The sequence below is a fragment of the Plecotus auritus genome (assembly GCF_963455305.1).
Source record: "Plecotus auritus genome assembly, chromosome: 1".
NCBI lineage: Eukaryota > Metazoa > Chordata > Mammalia > Chiroptera > Vespertilionidae > Plecotus > Plecotus auritus.
The window spans coordinates 60,659,401-60,686,006 of record NC_137770.1 but is presented as its reverse complement, the minus strand read 5'-3'; the positions used below and the strand labels follow the sequence as shown (position 1 = coordinate 60,686,006).

At 39.4% G+C, this 26,606-nt stretch overlaps 1 protein-coding gene across 1 annotated transcript in view; it reads right to left on the bottom strand.

The window, feature by feature from the left end:
- The window catches only part of WDR72 (WD repeat domain 72), a gene marked incomplete at its 5' end in the record, with an annotated part of 204,347 nt that overhangs the window by 152,920 nt on the left and 24,821 nt on the right, over positions 1 to 26,606 (bottom strand). The window contains 2 exons of the mRNA XM_080641930.1: positions 22,987 to 23,182; positions 25,522 to 25,742. Coding sequence (XP_080498056.1) covers positions 22,987 to 23,182; positions 25,522 to 25,742 — 417 coding nt within the window. The remainder of the gene's footprint in view (positions 1 to 22,986; positions 23,183 to 25,521; positions 25,743 to 26,606) is intronic.

Here is a 26,606-nt window from a genome sequence, read left to right as displayed (position 1 = left end):
GATATGGCCCCTTTAAATATTTTTCTTTTAACTGCTGTTGCAACGTTAACCTGTGTGGCTAAAAGGTGCTGGAAAGGCCTGTAGAAGAAAGGACTATTTCTTTTCAGTTCCATGCTCTACTGCAGCAGCGTGGGGGGCTTCGCAGCACCTGCCTCCTGCAGGGCATGGCAGGCAGCAGCACCCAGCAGACAGCAGCTTCCTCGGGGACACTCGGGATGGTTTTGTAACAGAGTGCCTCCAGGGAGACATTACTGGCAACACCAGACCACCCCACATCACAGCGACTTCTTTACCATGCTGACCACAGCTATGTGCTCTCCTATAAGGTCAGGATCTTCGTGCTGGGGGAACCTGTGCCTCGGGCAGCTTACCCCAGCTCTAGGGATAGTGGTTGCTCCTTAATCTGTTATTCCTATACCTTTAGTTCTTCTTAACCAGTCCCTGATATTCTTTGTGACTGTTAATAATTCTTTATGTCAAATTTTCTCTGTTCAAAATACTGCATCATTCCTCTTTCCTGATTAGACCCTGATTAATACTATATACCATAATAAATCATTTCCGATGCAGCGTGTTCCATTAAATATATCCCTAAAACTATGGAATTACACAATTTCAGAGATAGAGTTAAATAGAGAGTAAACAGTAAAAACAGTAACCTAGGAGGGAGGGCATGACCCCAAGGAGGTCCAAGGAGTGCCTGTGCAACTCCAGTCCAAAGAAACAGAATAGCCCGTTCCTGTTTTTAAAGAAATAACAAAACCTGAAGGGTAACAAAACTACTCAGTTCAATTTCCAATTTAAGGAGACCCTTTGCTTTCCAAAGTGCATGAATAATAATTAGATCTTTTTTTTCCCTTTTGTACTGTGCTATGTCAAGATGATGAGTTAACTCACACTCTCCATTTGGATCGATCTGAACATGGTAAGCAAAGATGTAGAGACATATTTGAGTTAAATATTATTGAAAGTGACAATTGCATTTCCACCCTCAAAGTAAATGTTGTACAAAAAATACCACAAAATCTATCCCAAGTAAACTCTTCATTGTATGAAATGTATTCCAGTAAATATCTTGCATTTTCTATTATTTTATTAATATGAGTTTTGATATAATCTGTTTTGTCCTAAACTATATAATAGTACATTAGAGGATGTTATAAATCTAGAAGAAAAGGGAGTTTAGAACAATCGCATCCTAATAGAAAGTGATGGAAGGAAGGCACTAGCAAGCATTCAAAGCAGCTTTCACTGATGTAACATCGCTTATCCCTCCAAAGTCAGACACAGAAACATAATAAGCAGCTAAGATCCTGGTTGCAGGCCCCTATGGATGACAGTTCCCCTTGTATATCCTGCTTTTATCACCAACTCAACACAGCCCAGTGAATACTTAATCTCCATTTTTAAACCAGCACTTTCTCTACGGCCTTCTTTGCCAGCCTGTACCAAGCAGATGTCCTGCCACCTGTCAAGGCTGACAGCCAAGACATCACCGTGTGGTGGGTAAGAGCAGACTCGGTACCAGCCCGCCCTGCACTCCAATCCTGGTTTTACCCTTACCTGTCGTGTGGCCTCGGGCCAACCAGTTTATATTTCTGTGCCTCACTTTCCTCATCTGGGCAGTGGGGTAAGATTTCTTATCTCATAGGGTTACCATGAGGATGAAATTGAGCAGATATTTGAAAAGGTTCCTGAGGTTTGACACACAATGAGTGCTGTGCTATCCAGCAGCCGTCTGACACAGGGCATGTTCTCACTCAGCCCCTGTGAGCAGTTTAACAAACCTCTTTGGCTCTGTGGCTTGGAGATGTCTGATACCCGGGCCCAGTGTGTCCCCTCCCCCCCGCCCCGCCTCCTACCTGAGAGTCTAACCGCCTCAATAAAAATCTGGGTAGGATTATATATTTGACTTATTTTTTAATTCTCCTCAGTGAACCAGACTGAAGTTTGCCATAAATTAAAGGCTAGATAAATACTTCTTAATGGATTTTATGACATCAGCACCCTGGCTAATGAGTGTGTACTGTGGCTACACTTGGGATTAAATCCAAAATCCTTGACCTACAAATCATATTTTTGCCCCTACTTCCTCCCAAGTCATCCTCTCCTTGCTCACAAGCTACATCTTTTTTCTTTAAAAGTTCCCTGAAAATATATCCTCTACTGCTAACTCCATCTCATTTTAAAAAAATTAAACTTATTGGGGTGATATTTGTTAATAAAACTATATAGGTTTCTGGTGTACAATTCTAGAATACATCATCTGTATAGTGTATGGTGTGTTCACACTCCAAGTCAAGTCTCCTTCATCACCGTTTATCTCCGGTGTACCCCCTTCTACCTCCCCTTCCATTTCCCTCTGGTAATCACCATACTGTTGTCTGTGTCTATGAGTTTTGTTTTGTTTTCTTAACCCCTTCACCTTTTTCACCTTTTTAAAATAAATCCTTCTCCAATCTTGCATTGTTTTCTACCTCAGTTTCTTTACTTTGAAGAACTTAACACATTTGTAATTGGTATATTTTTATTTGCTTGCTTAAATTCAGAGCTGCCTCCCTACTAGATGCTAAATTCTTTTTTTTAATATGTTTTATTGATATTTTACAGAGAGGAAGGGAGAGGGATAGAGAGTTAGAAACATCGATCAGCTGCCTCCTGCACACCCCCACTGTGGATGTGCCTGCAACCAAGATACATGCCCTTGACTGGAATCGAACCTGGGACCTTTCAGTCTGCAGGCTGACAATCTATCCACTGAGCCAAACCGGTCAGGACGCTAAATTCTTTTTGATAAATATGTAGTCTATGAGCTTGATATAAAGAAGGGCTTAATCCATGTTCACAGAATGAGAATAAATTAGATTGTACCCTTTTCCTGCAGCAGTGCAAGGAGGCAGCTAAGAAAGCATCAGAGCCTACCCAGGTCTTGGTGTGACAGATGTTACCACCAAACTGCACACTTCATGAACTTGCACCCTAGAGCCCAGGGCGGGGGGCCCACACAGGGAAAAGCAGAATTCACATGCCCCTGGCAGGTCCAACTCTCAGGTCTGCTGCCAGGTGGGTTCTGAGGCCCCAAGAATTTGGAATTGGAAACAGCAAGTCAGTCTCTGAATGTGACATGTTAGCTTGGCGAGGAGTAGCCATTTCTTGACCTGTGGACTGAGGAGCAGAGAGAAAAGAATAAGAAAATGCAGAATCACAGGCAGAGATGGGGAGGGAGAGAGAGGGAAGGATGCAGAAAAGGAGAAAAAGGAAGAGAGGAAGGAGAGAGGCAGGAGGAAGGGAGGGACACACACACACACACACAGAGAGAGAAAGAGAGAGAGAGACAGAGAGAGATTTTCAACTTCTAGTTCTATTTTTAATTCTTTCCTAAAGACTCCTGCCCCTGAGATCTCTGCAACAGAGCCCTTTATGATACAAATACATCTTCTGATAAACCAACTTCGTTTGGCTTCTGCAGCTTGCTAGCTACCTAAAGGGCCCTGAAAAAGAAGGAAAGAGATGTTCCTACTGTTGTAAAGGCCAAGTTTGAAGACACCCAAACAGACATACATTGTTAATATGCAGAGTTCTAGGTAGAGATCAGGGGCAAAGGCTTAGGCAGTGTTGACAGATGGGTGAGGATTACATCCCAAGGAAAGAATGCCATCCAAGAGAGTTTGGAGAGAGCTGCGTCAGGAGACCAGAACAAAACCGTACATAAAAAGGAAAGGAAAGGCGGAAGATTCAGAAACTGCTGAAAACCAGTATGTTGCTAAAGTACAGTTGTACTGTAAATGCATTGGGATTGTCAATATTCATAGGGCACCTACAGTATTTTGTATTGTTTTTAAAGAGGGCAAATGATCACTAAGCTTCTACCTAAACATTTTTTTCACAATCAATAACATTATCACAGCCTACTATCAAATAATGAATAGTTTTCAATTACATATTTAAAAGCCCTACTCAGACAAATTCCATCTCACAACTTAACAACGAGGTTCACTAATGTAGAAAAAGCAATTGCTAATCTCCCAAAAGGTACAGAAATGGTTTAAAAAACCATAGCCACTTGACGAAGTCATCTACAAATGATCTGGAGTAAATTAAGATTCAAAAACAATTCCCAGGCTAGCCGGGCATGGTTCAGCAATTGAGTGTCGACCTATGAACCAGGAGGTCACTGTTCAATTCCTGGTCAGGGCACATGCCCAGATTGTGGGCTCGATCCCCAGTAGGGGCCATGCAGGAGGCAGCCTATCAATGATTCTCTCTCATCCTTGATGTTTCTATCTCTCTCTCCCTCTCCCTTCCTCTCTGAAATCAATAAAAACATAATTTAAAAAAGAAAGAAAGCAGTGCCATGTGAATACATAAGACAAACCAAAATTTTAAAAAAAATTCCCAAGTGGATTAATATTTTATCACATTGTATAGAAAACATTTTATAACTTTTTATTAATGTAAAAAATATACATAAATAAATTTGAGACAGTAATTAATTTACTGTACCCTATGTTGCTTCTCCTCAGTAGCACATTATAAAAATTGCATTGCTACAGGAATGTAAAATCTTCCTAGCTCCCTAAAATCACATACATTGTAAACCAATAAATTCTAAACCATTTGTTTCACAAAAAAAATAAAACATTTCCAATTAAGTATTCTACTTATTATAGGATTGTGTAAAGAAATATATAAACAATTTCTAATATGTGATAGGAATGAATAAATGTAAATTGCACTTACATAAAATAACAGCAAGAACATGTGAGTGGATACATTGTAGAGTTAGGTCTTTTTGTACATGAGGCCGACATTTCCTAACTGAATTCACCACAATATTGGGCAATGATTAAGAGGACAGTTATATTTTAAAATGGTTCTCTCTAAAACAGAACAGGCTAAAAAAAATGGCCTCATCTACCAAATTTAGTAGTCAAGTTTGTAAAATCACATTTCAACAAATCAGCTGATAGACAGCTATACTCAAATTCCATTTATCAAGAAATTTGACCACTGGGTCTTTAGTAAGATTTATCATTTATCTTCAGTTACACATGAAGTTCATTGTCTTGCTCACATAAGTGTATGGAGATCGACCTGGTGCCCTCTTTCTAATAAAGCCATTTCACAGTCACTGTATCTTACTCCAGAAAATGTATCACTGATGGAAGTTCTCAGCAGGGGTAGGGGATCCTAGAGGTATCAAACTTAACTAAGTAGAAAATAATGGGGGGAGGGAATAAATCTGAAAATATTAAATTAGGCATAAAGGCAAGTGCCATCATTCCTAAATATATGTGAATACAATAAAGTCAGCTGTAACATAGATTGCCAAGGATGTGGCTCATTTTGTTCTATAAAAAGATCCTAATATGATAACAAACTCAGGATTGGCTTTATATCAACTTTCTATACCTTAAGGGTATATAGAATACATTTTACAAAGTCCCTGACCACTGCGACCTTAACCCCAGCACGGCCACGCCTCCAGCACAGTCACAGCAGCACTGGGATTTATCAGCTGGGCCATACTTCACCCTCACATCTAATTCTGACTATTGACCTCCAGAAAAAACAGTACATAGGGTTAGGGGGGTGGAAGAACAAATAAGAATCAAAACACATAGAGGTTTAAAGTTGTTGAGATATAGACGGAATACAAATAATGCATTTATTTTAAAGCATAGTTTTCTGGATGAGGCATTTACTCATTAAATAATCCTTCTTCTTAAACATGCTAATACTGTAGAACCAACTATGACTAAATTTTAATTTTTAACCTTATTCTAAAACTTAATACTATTTGTAACCAATTTAAGAGGTGCATGTATATTGAAAAGTGTTTCTGTATTATGATATAAAGTATATATTTAATCAAGTGTATAATTACTTATATACAAAACATTAAAATTATATAAAAACTTTATAAATACCTATTACATATAAAACATGAAAAAGTATTGAAAATATCATTCACTGTTTTTGTTTGAATTTTTGATACCAGGCATGCTCATGTTTAAATTTTAAAATATTTCAAACACAGATCTTTTCTTTCTTCATGCTCTTAGTTGAACATTAAGTACCTTAGGAGAGATTTGACTTCATTGTTTATTCACTCTGGTGTCAATTAATTTAAATATTTTGCTGATTTGATCTGGCATTTTGCCTGGAAAAAAAGGAGAGAATTGGAAAAGAAAAAATTGGGGTACAGTCTCCTGAATAAGGTGCTGGATGAGGATTGAAGTCATATAAATTAACTTTTTTTGCAGGAGGTTGGGGGGACATGGTGAAGATGGAAGGATGAAAATATTTTAACTTCACTTAGTTGCGGGGGACATGGGGGTGGTTTTCTTTAGAGAAATAATGGACAACCAAAGCCTCTACAGGAATGTCAGGGTTCTGCTTTGAAAGCACCAACTCTTGGTCCCCTCACTACAGTCCTGGCTTCCCTGGCCACTTGTGAAATTTCATATCATGTTTCTTTCCAATGACCCAAAAGGCTTCTCGCACGCAACTCTTCACTATTCTGTTCCATAGACTCACTTACCCAGAAACTATCATACCTGAGTATTGATGTGATAAGCAGATTCTAAAAAAACCCTAATAATCCTCATCCTTATGTGATTCCTTCCCCTGTGCATATAATGGAATAGCACCCCAGGGATTATATTGCTTCATGGCAAAAAAAAAAAAAAAAAAAAAAAAAAAAGACACTGCAGATATAATTAAGGTTTCTAAAAGTTGATCATAAAATATGGACATTATTCAGGTGGGCTAGGCCTAAATAGGTAAGCTCTTTAAAAGCAGTGTTTTCTCCAACTGATAGAAGAAAGTCAGAAAGAGTTAAAGCATAAGAAGAATTAGAAGTGCCATTGCTAGCTTTGAAGATGGAGGAGGCCATGTACAAGGATCAGAGTGACAGCTGGCCAACAGCCAGCAAAGACCTCAGACCTACAAGCATAAGGCTAAATTCTGCATGAGCTTCAAGTAGATTCTTCCCCTGAGCCTCCAGTTAAGAGCCCAGTTGGCTGACACCTTGATTTTGATCCGTAAGAACTTAATTGAGCTAGCCTGGACTTCTAACTTACAAAGCTGTGAGATAATAAACGGGTGTTGTTTTAAGCTGCTAAACTTACAGTAACTTTTTATACAACGATAGGGAAATAATACAACTAGGACTTGGCAGCAGTATTTTTACTCTGGCCCGAAGATTTAGATCTCTTTTTTTATTCTTATTGTTTCATGTTTTAATCCTCACCCGAAGATCAGTTTTGGCTAATTGATTTTGAGAGAGAGACAGAGAGAGAAAAGGAAGCATTGATGTGAGGGAAACACTGACCGGTTGCCTCCCATACACTCCCTGACCAGGAATCAGACTGCAACCTTTTGGTATATGGGATGATGCTCCAACCAACTGAGCCACCCAGCCAGGGCTCTTCTTTTATTCTTTTCTCCCAGTGGTTTATATGTGCAAGCCCTGCCTCTTAAACGAAGTTACTAAATACATAAATGCAAAAAAATTATAAAAACAAATAAATGTGAAGCCTGGTTAAACATTTCATACTTTTTTTTACCCTAATTTTCTGGGTAGAAGGAACCATAAAAATATTCACTAAATAGAAAGTGATTGAACAATCATATACCACATTCAAAAAATGCCTTTTTAAGCACTGGATTACTTCAAATGAAATAATCAGTAAGATATATTATCTTCTCATCCTTTTATCATCATCAAAATTGTCATTAGCTGCCATTATTTGAGTTATTTATTTATTTATTTATTTATTTATTTATATTTACTTCAGAGAGGGAGGGAGAGAGAGAGATAGAAACATCAATGATAAGAGAGAATCTTTGATCGGCTGCCTCCTGCACACCCCACACCAGGGACTGAGCCCACAACCTGGGCATATGCCCTGACCAGGAACTGAACCCTGACCTCCTGGTTCATAGGTTGATGCTCAACCACTGAGCCATGTTGGCTGGGCCATTACTTGAATACTTTTACATGCAAAGTGCTTTGCTTAGTATTTCACATAGCTCATTTAATTCTTAAAACAATGCAGCAAGGCACAAAGGAACTGTGGTTCCGGAAGGGTAAGTTGCGTGGTACTTGTGTATACTGTGGTTGGGAGGATGGTTAGGGGAGGTGTTTTAACTAAAAAGCTAGGAAAGGATGGCATTCCCTGAAGGGAGTTACATTTCCACCTCACACCATAGGGAATCCACGTTCAGGGCTGAGTTTAATGTAGAGAATGTTTGTTTGGAAAAACAGAGAAGAGAATGGAAGGGTTTGACTAGCAAGGTAATCAGTTAGGAAAATTTTCAATAGTTCATGCAAAAGATGATGAAGATCCCAATCCTACTGGCCCTATAGCATTTTAGCTTTAAATGTTTTTGGTAGCTCTGAACTATATTACATATTTCCATGTTTTACTGGAGGCTTACAAAAAATGTAGCACACAGTTTATCTTTCAATTGATCCAAGTACCTCACTAGATATTATTGATAGTATTGGGGCTAAGAAATAGTAATGCCTTCTGGAATTAATGATCAGGACTCTCATAGAATGGCTGTGTAGGTTCCAGTGGTCTTTGGCAGGTTCTTAACACTATAGAACCATTCCCTTCTTCTTCTTCTTTAGCGAGTTCATTTATCCTACTCCTCTCACCACCATCACTGTTCCTGTAGTTTATCATCTACTGCAACTTCCTGCAGGCAGTTTGTATATAGTTGCACATACCTTATGTCATAGAAGGAACCTTACAGAACAGATAGGTTCTTTTGGCATCAGTCTGTTCTATTTCCTCCATACTGTATTGTGGTCCTTTGTCAAGGAAAGATCCCATTATGGGTGGCTGCTTACCCTCTGCCACAATCTGCCACAACCCACCTCTCAGGATATGTAGATAGTAGTTGAAAGACCTGTGTTGACTTCTGAGTGTGTACCCAAAAGAACTGAAAACAGTGTCTCAAAGAGACATTTGTGCATCTGTGTTCATAGCTGTGGAAGCAACCCAAGTGCCCATCAAAAATGAATAGATAAAGAAAATGTGGTATATATGTACAATGGGATATTGTTCAGTCTTGAAAAGGAATTTCTGACCCAACATGGATGAACCTTGAGGAGATTATGCTAAATGAAATAAGCCAATCACAAAAGGACAAATGCTGCATGAAGTACTTAGAGTAGTCAAATTCATAGAGACAGAAAGTTGTCAAGGGCTGAGGAATGGAATTTAATGTTTAATGGGTACAGAATCTCATTTTGGGAAGCTGAAAAGGTTCCAGAGATGGATGGACGTAATGGTTGCCCAATGAAGTGAATGTATTTAATACCAGTGAATATGCATGTAATAATAGTTAAAATTGTATATTAATGTTATATCTATTTTACCACAATTACACACACATACACGCAATATCTCTGTTGATAAAGCAGCCCAAGGAAAACACAAGTAAAAAAAGAAGGTAGCTCAGTTAGAGCATCCCCACATGCCAAGGTTGCAGGTTTGATACCCAGTCAGGACACATGCGAGAATCAACCAATGAATGCATCAATAAGTGGAACAATAAATTTATGTTTCTCTCTCTCAAACCAAAAAAAGTAAAATAAAGAGAAGCACACTAAGAATAAATCCAGGGAATAATATAGAGAGCACATGCAGAAGTAAAACCACCTGAGAAAGAGGGGCCATTGGCCATCAGGAGAAGGCAGTCTCATGGAAGGGTGAGGACGGAGAGAGAGAGAAGAGGTAAATTTGGGCAAGTCAAGTACTTGGAACCCAGAGAATGACAACTGAACTTGGAAGTGAGGAAACCTCAAAAAAGAACAGTTTCATTGGAATAGTGTAGGGAGATGCCAGATTACAAGGTGTGAAATAAATGGAAGGCAAGAAAACAAAGACATGGAGTAGAGATGGTATTTTGTAGAAAACTATCAATTATTTTGGGGAGGATAACAAAGAAAGATAATTGAAGCCCACAATCCCATATTCAAAACATATTAGACCATAGGGTTTTAGAATTCATGATTTTTCAGAATTTGTAGATATAAGACAATGCACATATTTTTAACAGCTATAGCAGGGCCTAGGAGAGCAGACAATAATCAAACATGTCATATATCTGCAGCAACAAATGAAAAGAAAATTTAGACGTGGTGAAGTAAATGGATTCCTGTGAGGTTCAGTTTTGTTGCTTTACTACGAACTAAAATAAAGATGGGAAAAAGAAAAAAAGCTTTTTAGGTTTTAAATTAGGGTTAAAAAAGTGGACATGTATTAAAAATAATTGGTAGCCATGAGGCCACAGCTAATGAAAAAGATATTCTCTGAGTTAAGTTGGTAGAATGTTCGGTTTTGCAGAATACAGGATATGTGCTCTTACATTTGACCTCTCCTTATAGCTAATTCCATATCCCTAATTTTTCTGATTGCTTTGTCTATGTCACTTATGAGTAGACTATAATGTACTAAAGATTCTTTTATTTCCAATGCTTTAACAAAAGCTCAACTTATAAAATCATTGATGAGGGATAGCTTTGCCAGCCTACCAGTCTTGGGAAAACAACATGGTTATAAGAAATAAAGACAAGAGCATCAGAAATATATAACAATAGGATTTTAAAACTAGACTTACAGTTGATGCTTCTGGAAGAAAGAGAAACTGTGAACACTTAGGAAGTGTAAATCTAGTGTAAATCATGAATTAAAAGTAAATTGTCTTGTCAAATCTTATTCCAGTTTTTTTCTTGGCATCTCAAGGCATAAATGTTCTTAATTTCGATCTATTGGGATAAAGTACTATTCATTTAACTAAATTTACAAAGACAACTTGGTATCTGTTCAACTACTGAACTAACTCTCAGGTGATACCCTGTGTCCCTCAGGGGAGCTTCTGGCACTCTGATGCTTCCTGGTGGCCGAAACAAACCCTTGTCTTCCCAGCGTATGAGTCTAGAGTGGAATGGAATCTACTTATACTGAATGTGAAAAAGATGGGGAAAATAGCAGGTCAATCTATGCTGAGGACTTTTTGACAAGGCTGAGATTAGCAACCAACATTCCTGGTAGCACTCAAGATAAAATATGACACCATTCCTACAGTCAAATTCTCTGCTCACCACTCCCAAGCCTAGAACTTGACCTTTGGCTTTGTTTTCACCTGATTCATCCCTAGAAACACAAAAGATCGTTCCCATCGAATCCTAACAAGTAAGTTAAAGGTACAAGTTGGATGTTATTGATACACTTGAATGAATCAACGGCATCCAATATCCTTTATCTCGCAGCCAAATCAAAGAATCTGCTTTCCCAGAGAATAACAATCATTACAGTCCACTGAGTCTTGCTTTTCCAATAATTTCTGTGGCAGCTGGCTACTGGGAAGTTGCTAGGGAATTAAAAGGAGGCAGCATGGGGAGGGGCAGATGGCTCCTTTGGGTTTATTTTGCCAAACATGGCAGCTGTGAAACCCACTAACGTTCCAAATGTCCCTATAAAATGCTTGTGCGTGCGTGCGTGTGTGTGTGTGTGTGTGTGTGTGTGTGTGTGTATGGAAGGGGGGGTGGCAAAGTAAGGAGAGCCACAGAGCAGCCATCCTGACCTGTTTCTCTTTCTTCTGCTGTAATGTAAACCCCAGAGATCACTAAATGCAGATACGTAACAAGCAAATCCAGCCAACACTGGATCCAGAAGTGTCATCAGCTGCAGGAATCAGCGAAAATGTTTTCTTTATTAAAGTAAAACCCAGGAAGATAGCAACTAAACAGGAAAGAACAAAGGCAGCAGCAAAGGATGCAACTTAATTGTCAAAAGTAATTTTAAGAACAGAAAATGTTTATTGTATCATCAGAATGAAATTATACTGATATTTGTTTCTGAGCATACAAAATGTCCAAAGACACCCTAGAAATACCTCAATAATATGCCTAATATATATTAAGATGCCAGAGATTAATTCCTTAATTAAAACACACACACACACAGTATATATGTTTTACCAGATAAAAATAAATCACATAATGTAGAATTTTGAAAATGAGTCTGGGGTATCTAAAATCAATAAAAGTATAGTTATATATTATAATGCTGACAATTGTTCAGATGTTTAGACTAATAAGAACTGAGAAAGAAGCAAATTCATGTTTGGGAAAAGAAGATTATTTGTGCTTCTTTTGTTAATGGTCTTTCAGTGTGACATCTGGATTTTAAACAGCACAGCAGAAACTACCCCATGCAGATCTTTTATTCTCTTGGATTTTTCTACATCCTTGGAATTTCCTCACTTTGAAAAATTTGTAAAATTATAAGATCAAATTAATGTTTATATAGTTTCGCCAAAGAGGAGGTCATGTTCATTAGGTGGAATTATGGAAGACTACTGTGTTGGCGGCGGGAGGGGGTTTGGGGGAGAATGCAGTCCTGTTTTGTGTGCACGCACGCACATGGCTAAACACACATGCATGTAAAGTTGTCTACCAAGACTTTAGAGTGAAATTTTTAAAATTATACAGTAAGACTTATATGCCTTTCTTCAGTGATCCAGTGTTAATTGTTGAATTTATTTAATTTGGTTGAAAATAAGGTTAAACTCTTTATTATTGTACTAGAGACCTGGTGCACAAGGTGGGGGAGTTCCTCAGCCTAGCCTGCACCCTCTCACAATTTGGGACCCCTCAGGGGATGTCCAATTGCCAGTGTAGGACCTGTGGGATCAGGCTTAAACTGGCAGTCAGACATCTCTCTCACAATCTGGGACCGCTGGCTCCTAACCAACCACTCTGTCTGCCTGCCTGGTCACCCCTAACCACTCTGCCTGCCTGCCTGATCGCCCCTAACTGCTCAACTGCCTCCATGATGTCCCTAACTGCTCGTCTGCCTGCCTGGTCACCCCTAACTGCTCGCCTGCCTGCCTGATGACTCCTAACCACCTGTCTGCCTGCCTGATCACCCCTAACCACTCTGCCTGCCTGTCTGATCACCCCTAACCGCTTGCCTGCCTACCTGATTGCCCCTAACTGCTTGCCTGCCTGCCTGATTGCCCCTAACCACTCTGCTTTCCTGCCTGCCTGATTGCCCCAACTGCTCACCTGCCTGCCTGATTGCCTCTAACCACCTCTGCCTCAGCCCCCTCAGTAGCAGCTTCATCCAAAAGGATGTCCGGAATGACGTCTGGAAGGTCATTTGGCTGTCTGGTCTAATTAGCATATTACGCTTTTATTATTATAGATTTTCCCTCTGTTATTAAAAAAAGGCAGAGATCTACTTATATTCCCTAACTGCACTACCACTGAGTAATTTTGATGCATACTTTTTTTTTAAAATATATTTAATTGATTTCAGAGAGGAAGGGAGAAGGAAAGAGAGATAGAAACATCAATGATGAGAGAGAATCATTGATCCGCTGCCTCCTGTAGGCCCCCTACTGGGAACCGAGCCCACAGCCCAGGCATGTGCCCTTGACTGGAATCGAACCTGGGACCCTTCAGTCCGCAGGCTGACGCTCTGTCCACTGAGCCAAACCAGCTAGGGCGATGCATACTTTTAAAAAAATCTTTTAAACTAATGGAATTCCTAACCTTTCCCACGTCATGAACCCACCCCTTCAGCAGTTTGGGGAAACCAATGAACCCTTTTTTACAGTATTGGATTAAAATGTTGCTAATAAAACACATATGCTAATAAAGGATAGAAACTATATTGAAATACAATCATCAAAATACTTTAAAAGAACAAACTTTTTTTATTAATGTATTAAGTAACAAGAGCTAGAGGTGTGCCTAAAAGTTTATGGCAGTGAACAATATAAAACTTGGAGATATTGTTGACAACTGTAAAGTGATATAAAAATATCTGTGATGTCTATTGGTGATGTCACAGGTATTGCTAATGCCCCTGTAAAGTGTTCCCTACATTCAAAAGGGACAGCAATTCTTAATTTCTTTTAGGCTTCACAAACCCTTAAATAGGGACTTGCAGATTGTGGAGCCAGTAGAAGGAAATGGCTTTCTAAAACTTCTCATTACACCTCCCAGGGTATTACATTAATAATGAAAATAATGAACTGATAATTGGATAACCCTTACAAAAGACTTGTAATATAAAAAGAAATATAAGCATGCTTCTGTACAGATTAATATGTAAAAGGAAAAAACACTGAAAGTATTTTTACTAACTGTTATATACTCACTGTTAATGAGGATTACCAACAAATATTGAAAGCAATAGAAATGGCTTTTAAAAATACTTTATATTATCTGTATTGAGGTGAAATTGACATAATGTACAGTGAACTATTTCAAGGTATAGAATTCATTGGCATTTAGTGCATTCACAATTGTGCAACCAACAACTCTAGTTTCAAAACTTTTTTTTATCTCCCCTAAGCATCCCTCTATACCAGCCTTGGGCAAACTACGGCCTGTGGGCCGGATCCGGCTGTTCTATCCAGTTCTCTTGCCCTTCCCTCCGCTCCTTTACATTGAATTTATATTAGTTCACACAAACACTCCATCCATGATTTTGTTCCGGCCCTCCGGTCCAGTTTAAGAACCCATTGTGGCCCTCGAGTCAAAAAGTTTGCCCACCCCTGGTACCCATTAAGTAATCACTCCCCATTCTTTCCTCCCCTCATTTCCAGGTGACTGCTAATCTGCTTTCTATCTCTCTGAATTTGCTTATTCTGGATATTTTGTATTTTAAAAATATCATACAATATGCGATCTTTTGTGTCTGGCTTCTTTTGCTTAACATACTACATTCAAGGTTCATCCAAGTTGTAGCATGTATCAGTACTTCATTCCTTTTTAGGCTGGAATAATACTGCATTATAAGTAGATACCACAATTTGTTTATCCATTCATTCATTGGTGGACATTTGGACTGTTTTCACCTTTGGACTACTATAAATAATGCTACTGTGAATATACATGCTCTGTGTTGACACATTTTCTTTTCTCTGTACCTATGCTAGAAGTGAACTTGCTGGTTTATGCAGTAATTCTATGTTTAAATTTGAGGAACTGCAGAACTGTTTTGTACAATAGCTACACCATTTTATATCCTCATCAGTAATATAAAAGGGTTCCTATTTCTCTACATCCTTGGCGAAACTTATGTCCCTTTTTTTTATTATAAGCATCTTAGTGCATGTGGAGTGGTATCACATTGTGATTTTGATTTACATTTCTCTACTGGCTAATAATATTGATAATCTTTTTGTGTGCTCCTTGGCCATTTGCATATTTTTTTGAACAAATATCTATTCAAGTCCTTTGTTCTTTTTAAAATTGGGTTATTTGTCTTTTTGTTGTGTTTTAAGTGTTCTTTATATATTCTGAATATTAAACCTTTATCAGATATGTGATTTGCAAGTAAATTCCCCCATTCTGTATGCTGTTTTTTCATATTCTTGATAATGTCCTTTGATGCACAAAATTTTTAATTTTTATGAAGGCCCATTTATCTATTTTTTGTTGTTGCTTTGGTTTCTTTTTTATTAGAGTAACCATATGTCATATACACATATATGTATATGGTTTTATTTTTTAATTGTCTTTTGAAGACTGTGTACTTTGAAACCACAGAAGAAAAAATGTTTCATTTCTATTGAGTCATAGTGGATTGACTGATTTTCTAGCTAACTGCTACTAATTTTACTAAGAAAAATAAAATAAAAAAGAAAATTTAACCCTTGTGGTGAAAATAACTCTAAAATGTATTATCTGCTTTATTAGTTCCTCAGTTGCATATACATAGGTTTTGTTCCAGTGGCCTGTTCAGAAGATGGTTGTTCTAAAACTCAGAATGTGATCTCCCACAGAACCACGTCACAGGCAGAGGCTGGGTCCTCAAGCCATGCTACAGGAGTAAAACTTCCTGCTCAAATCACATGGCTCCCATTACCTGAGCAAGAACAGGAAAAAAATGAACAAAAATAGATTCACATTCACCCTAAGTTCTACGTTCTCACTGGCCAAAGACTTCAGTGTCCCTGACCTCCAGGTCCCAGGCTGCTTCTGATATCACCTTAGGTCTGCAATCCACCATGGATATGGTGAATACTTTTAAATGTGCCTACTGAAGCCATAAATGCCCAAGGAGAAAGCCCAGCTTTGTAGCAGGCATCATAGGACCTGGACTGGAGGCAGCCCAGAACCTGTGTAGGCATCGCTAAGAGCATCCTGAACAGTGGAAACAATTCCAGCTTTTGTTTGGTGACTGTCCTCCTGTGAGCACAGGAAAGATGGGCCTGAGCCGTGAGACAGTGTTGCCTCTCCTCCCTTCCTGTCAGCTGTCGCTTCTGCTATCAGAGTGCCTGCCACTAACAGCCTCTCCGCTTGTGATTTGCTGTTTCCAGTCTGTGACCTGGGAAATCAGATGACCAGAGCTGTTAGAACTGTGTGTCAATGGAGAGCCGAGTGCTGAGAGATAGACAGAGATCATCTCCTACAGGAGAGCAGGCAGCAGGCTTCCTGGCAGCCGTTTCTTCTCAGAGCTTTTCTTAACCAATTCCGTGCTTGACAGTCTCACAAAGCTGACCTCCACCTGTCCCTGTTGTATGGTTCAGTGGAGAACACATGAGAATGAAAGAGAGATATGAACCTTCTAGTGCAGGTGCCCAGCACCTAACCTGGGAACCTTTAGGCTCAATCTCTCTCTGTTCCACTTTCTCACTAGCAAAATGGGTATAAGCATATAGTCAGTGAAGTATAATAAATTAAAAACTATAAACTGCTTTAGAATAAGCTATTATAAAAATAATGATCTTTAAAAAGAACTATCATCAGTCTTAAAGGTCTACAAACTACATCTGCGGGCCAAATCCAGCCTGCTGCCTGCTTTTGTAAATAAAGATTTAATGGAACACAGCCTTGCCCACTTCTTCATGGATTGTCTATGGCTTTTCTTGTGCTACAAGGGCAGTGTTCAGTAGTTGCAACAGAGATCATCATATGGCCCACAAAGTTGAAATTATCCAGCCCTTTACAACAAGTTTTTCTGACCTATCTTTTTAGGAGGTGTTTTATTTTCAAGCAAGTCAGGTTTCATTTTCCCACACAAAAAAATCCAGTTGCTTAATATGGCGTATTTCACAACATAAACCATAAGCTTAACAGGAGACCTTCCATAATAATAATGTTATATTAGTAACATACAAGAAATTCATTACACAAGTTTTCTGCTTGTAAATCCATTACTGTGAACAGAAAAGTCCTTGGAATTATCTAATTTTAAAGGAACTATAAGCACAGAGCTGAGACTCATTTCTGGTGTGCATTTTAGGGGCGGGGGGAATCAGTATTACATTATCCCTATTGTGTCTCACAGCAATGAGAGCCACAAAGCTGCCCAGAGTTGTCGGTGCCAAACACACTGTGGGAGCTGAAAGATGAATCTAAATGATATCTCCAATTTTTTCCCTTCCTAATCAGGCCTAACCATCATGGCAAATCAATAAGCAAAACTGGATGCCCTCGTCACTCCCAACCTGGCAGCACTGCATTTTTAGAGACGAAAGATGAGGGCCTTCACTGTGACATAAATAGTCCTCTACTTCAGTTGCTTACTTCTTCCCTGAGATGACATGCCCATCTATGATCCTGAACCTTACCCCGGCATGCACCTGACCATGCCACCTGTCACAGAAAGAAACACCTCTTGTGATTCACTATAAAATGGGCATGAGGGTAAGTGGCTCTAGAATATGCTTGTATATTCTACCAAAGAGTTTCATGAATAAAGCAGGAATAGACTATTGTAAAGTGTTTGTGAAAAACTGAAGACGTTTTATAGCCCATTCTCAACACCTAGGAGAAGGTGGCACAGGGATTGACCTATACCACCTATACCCAGTCTCTCTCAGCTTTTCACCAAAGCAGACTGTTGGCACAGTTGAGAATTACTGACTTCCTTACTTTGGCTTCAAACCGCTCCCTCCCTCCCTCCCTTGCCCCCATCCCCCGCCTTTTCTTTCTAGGCCCATTTCTCCCGGTCCTTATCCACTGACACCTCCTGTTTTCCTCTCTGTGGGCTCTGAAGTTGCTCTAGTGCTGAAAGATCTGATAAATGCCTTAGTGTCAATGTATTCCTCTTGTGTGTATAGAGGAGGCAGAGTGCTGGAGAAGAGGAGCAAAGAATAGATCTGTCCATACATACCATTAGAACTAAGATTGACCTTTTAGCAAAACTGAAAGGTAAAGGCCCAAAAACACTGGCAAGAGCAGAAACACACAGACTTCTACCTGAGGTGAGATATGCTCTGCAGACTCCAGGAACTCCAGGAGAGACGTGGAGGAGAAAGCTAAGAACATACCTACATTTGAGCAGGCATGATCTACGAGCCACCACAACTGGCCAAGGTTAAGATGAACTCATTTGTACTCAATCTACTGAGACACAAGGATATTTGGGTAAGTTAGTTGGTTCTTTCATCACTTACTTAATTAATTAATTAATTTATGTGCCAGGCACACCAATGAGCAAATACATCCTATGCCCTCACAAAACTCTTTTCAGACTAACTGTATTTGGTCTTTAACTGATATTTCCACCCTCAGTTTATGACACTATAAATGGAAAAGCTTCCTGATCCTAGATTTGTCCACCTTTAAGGAAAAAGATGAAATAGAAATCAAGTACAATAAACATGATGAAAGCATCATAGCTACCTGAAATCCAGCTTGGGAAAGAAAAAAAGATCATTAAACTCTGCAAAATTGGAATTGCAGAGTTTAAAGGGAAGCCAAAACAAAATTAATACCAGGCACAAGATTAAGGAATAACATAAACTTATTTAAAAGGAATGAGTGGTAAGAAAATTTAGGCTGCCAGCCACCTCCACAGTGTTGTGGGACTACGATGAGATCATCAATGAGAGGATGCTTTGAAAAAATGAAGAGGCACATCTCAAATGGGAAGGCATTGATACAATGATTAATAATATTTTCACCTATAATAAGATTCATCTTAGGTTGAGTTACAGTTGTTTATAAACTTAATGTAGATAACCTAGAAATAAACAGCCTCACTGTCTCATTTGAAACAAATATTTTATAAGTTAATATGGCACATTAATTAACTATTAACTATGCACACTAAACGTGTGCATATTATTTGATATAACAATTCTAAAAGTTTTTTAATAAAATATATTTTTTATTTATTTAATAGAGGAAGGGAGAGGGAGAGAGATACAGAAACATCAGTGATGAGAGAGAATAATTGATCAGCTGCCTCCTACTAATACATGTTCCTTCCTGGGGATCAAGCCTGCAACCCAGGCATGTGCCCTGACCAGGAATTAAACCGGGACCTCCTGGTTCATTCGTCAACACACAACCTCTGAGCCACACTGGCCAGGCTAAAACAGTTCTATAGAAAGCAATATAAATAACCAACTGTAGGAGAGTCCTTAGTTAAAGCATGCTGTATTCAGAATGGCCACTATGATGATTATTGTCCATTTGACAACCCACTCCATCTTTCCCTCCCCCTCTCTGTCCTCCTCTGTCCACTGGCTGATGCCTAGAACTGAACATCCTTCTCCTGTCTTCCAGTTGAATTCAGCTAATGGAGGTTATTTCAGGAGAGAGAAGAGAATTTTTTCCAACCCTTCATCTCAGTCCTGCATCTCTGGTGGGAGCTGTTTCTTTTCCATCATTTCAGGAAGTGACCACTCCTCCTCTGCTTCAGCTAAACCTGGGCTCCAGCAACACCATTTTCTCCTCTTCTCACTTTAGCCCTAGAGGTAATAAGCACTTCCTGATCCTGCCAGTATCTGGGTATTGGGGGCCTCACTTGTCTGTTCCCTAATCCCTATCCACACCCCTAAAATAATCCTTTCATTAAAGTCTCTTTATCTGACCCACCTGGGTTGAATTCAGTTTCCTGCCAGGACCATGACTTAAACATAATACAAGTATCTTTTTATTGACATAGAAAGATGTCTGACAGAAAGTATATCAAAATATTAATAGCAGCTACCTTTAGGCAGTGAGATAGGATTATTTGGTGGTTATTTTTTGTTTCTCTGTATTTTTCAAATGTTTATATTTTTGGAGTATAAAAAGAAATAATGAAATTACTTGTAAAATGCAATGTGGGAATAAATATGGTCTCAAGAAGTACTAGTGGGGACATGAGAAGAGATAAAACAAAGAACTTATATTCTTATATGCATAGCCCATGGACAGGGGCAATAGGGTGGTGAAGACCTGGACGGGTGGGTAGGGGCTGGGAGGAGGGGGCTGAAGGGGGGGGGGGTGGGAGACATCTGTAATACTATTAACAATAATATATATGTATATGTGGATATATATATATATACACACACACACACACACACACACACACACACACACACACACACATATATATATATACATACATATACATTAGAGGCCCGGTGCACGAAATTTGTGCAAGAGTAGGCCTTCCTGCCCCCAGGTGCCTGCACCAGCTTCCCTCTGGCACCTGGGGCCCGGGCTTCCCTTGCAGCCCCGGCTTCTTCTGGAAGGTCATCCAGAAGGACATCCGGTCTAATTAGCATATTACGTTTTTATTACTTAGATACATGAAGTACTAGCGGTTTGGTTTCTATCCTTTACTGCCTACCCCATCAAAAAATAAATTAAGAAAAAAGTTGCATAGCCTAAAAGGTATCATGATGGGGCAACAGAACCATAAACACTTGTAAGTGGCCAGAGATCTCTGTATTCTAGCTTGATTCCATTTTCTAGGGAAAATATTTTATTAGCAGAATTCACAATGGAAAACAATGAAACTGCACATATTTATAAGTGCATGTGTTCTACAGACTCAGACTTCACAAGCAGAAGTCAAGATTTTGCTGCATTCTTTCATGAAGTTAATGAAAATAATAATCTATAATAATAAAAGCATAATATGCTAATTAAACTGGACAGCTGAAGGACCTTCCGCACGTCCTTTCGAAACAACCAGTGGGTGTGGGTGGGGCCAGCCATGGTGGTCCCAGCACCCCCCCTTCCGCAGAGGCAGTGGGAGAGGCTGCAGTACAGGCCTGGTCCCAGGCCTGGTCCCCCTGCCCCTTCCACAGAGGTGGCAGGAGAGGCGACACCGGGATCAGCCCATGCCGCCGCCTATCCTGGTGCGGCTGGAGAGGCCGAGGCACAGCCTGGTCCCTGCATCACCCCTTCCACAGAGGTGGCGGGAGAGGGGGCTGCGTGATCCAGGTCCCAGTGCCACGCCTTCCACAGAAGCGGCAGGGGTGGGGCGGGGGGGTTAAGGGCGCAGCATGGGCCCAGAGCCACTGCAGAGGCAGGACAGGGAGCAACCATGGTGCCTCAACCTCCTACAGCCCCTCCCCGGGCCAGCCCAGCCCCAGATCACCTCTCCCACACCGGTGGGCACGGGATGGGGCCAGCGCTAAGGAGCAGTAAGCCGACTTCTGGTTGAGGGGCACTCACCCACCACACCCCCACTAGCCAGAATCCTGGCTCAGGGCTGGTGAGCACAGCAGAGTTGGCATGAGCCTCTCCCACCTCTGCAGCAGGCGGGCAGTAAGGAGCAAGGGGTCCTGGACTGCCAGAGCCCCAGACTGCAAGAGGGATGTCTGAGTCCCAGCTTAGGCCCGATTCCCCGGGCATCCTGGACTACCAGAGGGCACAGGCCAGGCTGAGGGACCCCACACACACACACGAATTTCATGCACCGGGCCTCTAGTAGTAATAATATTTAACTATTCCTAAGGGCTTAGCACCTATAGGCACTGTTACAAGCATAGCACTTAATCCTAGCAGGAAGGCAGAACTATGACTCCCACTGCACAGATGAGAAAATCATGTGAAGAAGCCAAGTCATTTGCCAAGGTCTTATAGATCTTTGCTATCAGGCCCTGTTGGCAAGCCTGGACTTTATAGTCTATTTTATACATTATACTTAACTGTCTCTCAGGCTGATAGGTTATGTAAGAACTCTAAAACTCTCCTAATTTTGTATATATTGTGCAAACAACAAGGGCCCTCATATTAGTTGCACATTTATACATCAGAGCTACAAATTCCACATCAATAAAATGAAGAATAAGACCTTTCCTTTCTTTCCTAGAATTGTGACAATCTAATGTGAAAACAAGCATGAAATCCTGTCCAAACTAGAAAGCAAGGTACACATACAGTATAAGGTGAATTATGTTGCACCCATTGTAAACCAGTACATTAGCCATGATTATTAACACACAAGAGTCAAATGTAAAGAAAGTAGCAATTATTTTGGTGAAATACAGCTCTAAACTAGAATATTACAAACTATCCAGTCTGTTAGTAATACCTGACATAAAACCACCACTGATTAATCAATAAATATCATGCAATGGTTTCAGTAAAATGTACTCTCCAGGGTACTCCCTGATTCATTTATTAATTACCTTCCCTTATTTGATATGCTCCCAGCATTTGCCTGAGATGTGTTACTCTCAAGTTATATATCCAAACTTTCTTTAAAAAATTGAAGGTTCAAACTATACATTCTCTATGGCATCAAAAGTTCAGGTGAGCCACTCAATTTTCAGTTTCCCTGACTCAACTTTTTGGAGTTTTGTAATTAATTATATTCCATTGTTACTGGTCATCAATTAACTCAAAATGTTTCTGAGATAGTGAGTATGCTGAAGGAGGCAGAATCGAATGATAATCTGAGACTGGTAGGACACTAAATTTCTCTCTTGTTAATAATTAAAGTAGATAACGTATGCCTTTATTTATAGCTTCCAGAAATATCTGGCTCATTCCTGTGCACTGCCCTGTCAGCTAATCATCATTGGTCAGGACCTGAGGTGGGCCACTGTGTTTTATTTTCCACACCCACCTTTCCCTGAAGCCATCAAACGCAGCCCACCCAAAAGTTAAAGAGACCACCACAGCATATTCTCTGGAATTCTCCACCTAGCCAAATGTTTTGATGCATAAAAATGTAAAGGATGAAAAGTGGTAAAATGTCAATTTACCTGTTTCAATCTCCCAGATGTAAACAGAGTCATCTGCACATCCAACAATTAAAAAATTCTCAACCGGGTGCCACTTTATCATCTTCACCGGGAAAAGGTGCTTCCGGGCACAGAAGAGGAACCGCTTCTCCTCCAGGTGGAGGAGGGCCACGGAGTGGTCACCGCACACACAGAAAACTACCTGATTACTCCTCAGCTGCGGGGGGAACAAACAACCAACATCCTTTGTAAGTAAACAGCCAAATGCTTTCTTTAAAATTGATTCAGACCCTCCCCCTGCTAATGTAAAATGTTTATTAAAGCCCCATTTGTAAAATGACATTCTACAGCACCCCTCCACCTAACACGCTAGAGGAGAGCTTTAAACACCGTGTAGATTTTAAACCCAACACCCTATCGGGAAGGTCAAGAGATGCAAGTAAAAAGGAGAATTCCAGGCCAGATCCACTTGTAAGATAAATGGAGGACTTGACCATCACTCAGCAAATTCAGGCAGTGTGAGGCAGACATCGGAAACAATGCAGAGTAAAATAAACCCCAGAGCTAATTTGTTGCCACAAAAAGAAGCTATTTGTAGACACAAGCTTAGGCCCAAGGGTATCATGAGCTGGTATTTTCCACTTAAAGCCTCAAAATGTGATTTGGTGCTGTTCCCAGAACTATACAGATTCTAATCCAAACAGGAAACTCAGTGTAGACACAATTTAAAAGAAGTCAGCATTAGATAGTTCCCAATTAATGTTCCGTCTCAAAGACACAAGGACCAAAAATAGGCTCATAGGATAAAGATTCTTAAGATACTTTGGAAAAAGTCAGCACAGTTTAGGGCAAACACCATCCATGCTGGTGCTGCTGAAGGTAATCGGGGAGGAGTTTATATAAGCTCTGTGCCTCCCCACCACTCATACAATAGTCAGACCATGAATGCAAGTGGGGTGGGGTGGGGTGGGGTGAGGCGGGTGGGGCAGGAGGAAAGCAGGTAGTGGCTTTTCTACCTTCTGTTTCTGTTCTAATCACCTTGCCATATGGATGTTCCCACTTTCACAAAGGCAACTTGCCAGAGTTTCAGCTGCTATGTTTAAAGCATCAGTTGGGATCCCTTGAAAATCTCCCAGTGCCCATCATTGTCCACATTCAGTGGGGCATTGGGGAGCACCCTCTTTTTAAGGAGACTACAGAAATCCCGAGGGAAACAAAGTCACAAAGTGGCAGGTGAATAGATGGGGAAAGCCTGGACTTGAGAATGGGGAAGAAGGCATTGCCTCCCCAGTATTACCTCCTGGAGAATGTACACAACCCACAGCCTCTAGAATGGACAGCCCAAATGTACTTCAGATATAAACATACAAATGTGAACATTAGGCCAACAAGAATCTTTTCTCCAGGCATTTGAATTATAAAGCTAAAGAAAAAGCATAGAAAGAAAGCATAGGGAGAAGCAAGAGGAATGAGCAATCACAGAAAAGTAGACTTCTGAGGTAAGGAGACTTGAGGAGTAACCTTGGTTTCTGTATTTCAGTTTAAGCTCCACTAGGGCCTTGCTGTAGTGTTTCATATTGTATGTATAACTATTGCCTCTTATGCCCTTCCAGTAACCTCCCTTGTTAATCTGACTTGGTTTGAATGGGTTCTGATCCTTAGAGTAAATTATCTCTGAGTGAAGCAGAGGTAAAAAGGGTCAGGAGTGGAACTGACTTGGACTACCATGCTGGAGCTGAGAAAAAAAATAGTTTAAAAAAAGGATAAAGGAGGGGAACCTCAGAAATAAAAGATATAGCAAGATATCCCAAATCAGCACATGGAAGTTTATTATTTTAAGTCAGTTAGCTTTATTTCACTGTTTTATTAAATTATTTGTATTGCTAAAATATTGCTTTATTTATGTCTACTATAAAAACACAGTGTAAGTTTTGTCCAAGTTTACTTAAAGCTGATTTTTATAATCTTACTAGGAAGAAATAATTTTTACAAGCCAATTAACTAACTTAAAAATTCAGGAAACTCAAAGGGAGAGTTTAACAAATATGTAACATCTGTAGAATTTAAATTTACATTGCATAATAAAATTATACCTGAAAGTATTTCCATTTGCCCCACACAAGGTAGATGCTCATAAATTTGCTAAAGTTTATTATTTGTTTAAAAAATGGAAGAACAAACAAATTTATCTAAGAAAAATAAAATGTAACTATCAATAGTATTATAAAAGTAAATTGTTGAAGGCAAAAATTAATTTCCAATTTGTAAATTCCTATATATTTGAATTTTTTACATTGTCATAACTTTTATAATTTTAATCCATTACAAATTAAAAACTAAGAGAAAACAGACAAGAATGTAAGTACTTTAGAATTAACTGGCTTTTCTGAAGGCAAGAGTTGACAAAACCTTTGCTTTAAAATCAAATTATTTGTTTAAGCTGTAATAATAGAATGCATATAAAAAGATTAGAAAGGAACGCATAAAATCATCTAGTTTTAATGTTAAATAACTTTTAAATTAACGTGATGTATTTTACTATTTGCCTGAACTTACTCTGAAGTTCTCTGGTGGCATCAAAAGACTTGTTACTGGACCAGCTTCCAAGAAGAATTTATGCAAAATTTCTTCAGTAAAGATATCCCACATAATGACACAGGAGTCCTGGTCCCCGGACACCAGCCAACTTTGGTCCAATTTTGAAGAGAGACCATGCGGGTAAAGTAATGAAATAACACTTTGGTGATGGCCTTTGAGAACTTTGTAAGGAAGGGAATCTGAAAAACAACCAACACCAAATAATACAGAAGTTATTTTTGTTCAAGAAATAGTCCTGAAATTGTCTTTTAAAAATTTTTAATGTGAGAAAACTACAAAAGTGAGGCAATTAGCTAACAAAATTATTAAACAATCCTTGGACCATCTCAAAGGCAAGTGCCTCCTCCTAAGCCAGATCATTACTGGTGAAGCACTAACGCTGCTTGTTCAGTCTACTAATTCTTTAAGGACGTTAGCAAGTTACCAACACCAGTGCCAAGAAATAGCAAATGCTGTACCAAAAGAGTGAACAATTTTGAAAGTTTTGCCTCTATAAAAAGAATTTAGAATATTATTGCTGTACTTTTAATTAGCATGACCAAATGCATACAAAGAAAACAAAGTTTCACAGAGCATTTGTGCTTCCAAGATATTAGAGATTACCTAGTTCCAACTCTTAGCTTTACAGATAAAGTATTTGAGGCTCAGAGAGGTTAAGTGACTTGAATCCAAAATGAAAAAGCACAGCATAATGTTTAATAGCATAGCTTTCTGTTAAACAAATATGACTTTTCTGGATCTATCACTCAATAGATGTGCCTCCATGGACAAGTTGTTTTGTGCCTGGAAAAAAAAACAACTGAGGTAATAATAGCACATCTTAACACAAGACTATTGTGGTGTGAAATAAATAAGATAGAGGCCATAATTTCTTAATACTGGCAGTTGGTAGAAAATGGTATTTTATACCATAGTTATACCAGAACTCGGGGCTACTGACACCCAGTCTCCACACTGTTTCTTGTTTTATTAGCTAACTAAAAAATTTGGAAAGGACCACAGACCACAAACTCTCTTTATTCAAATTAAAAATGAGTCCTGAA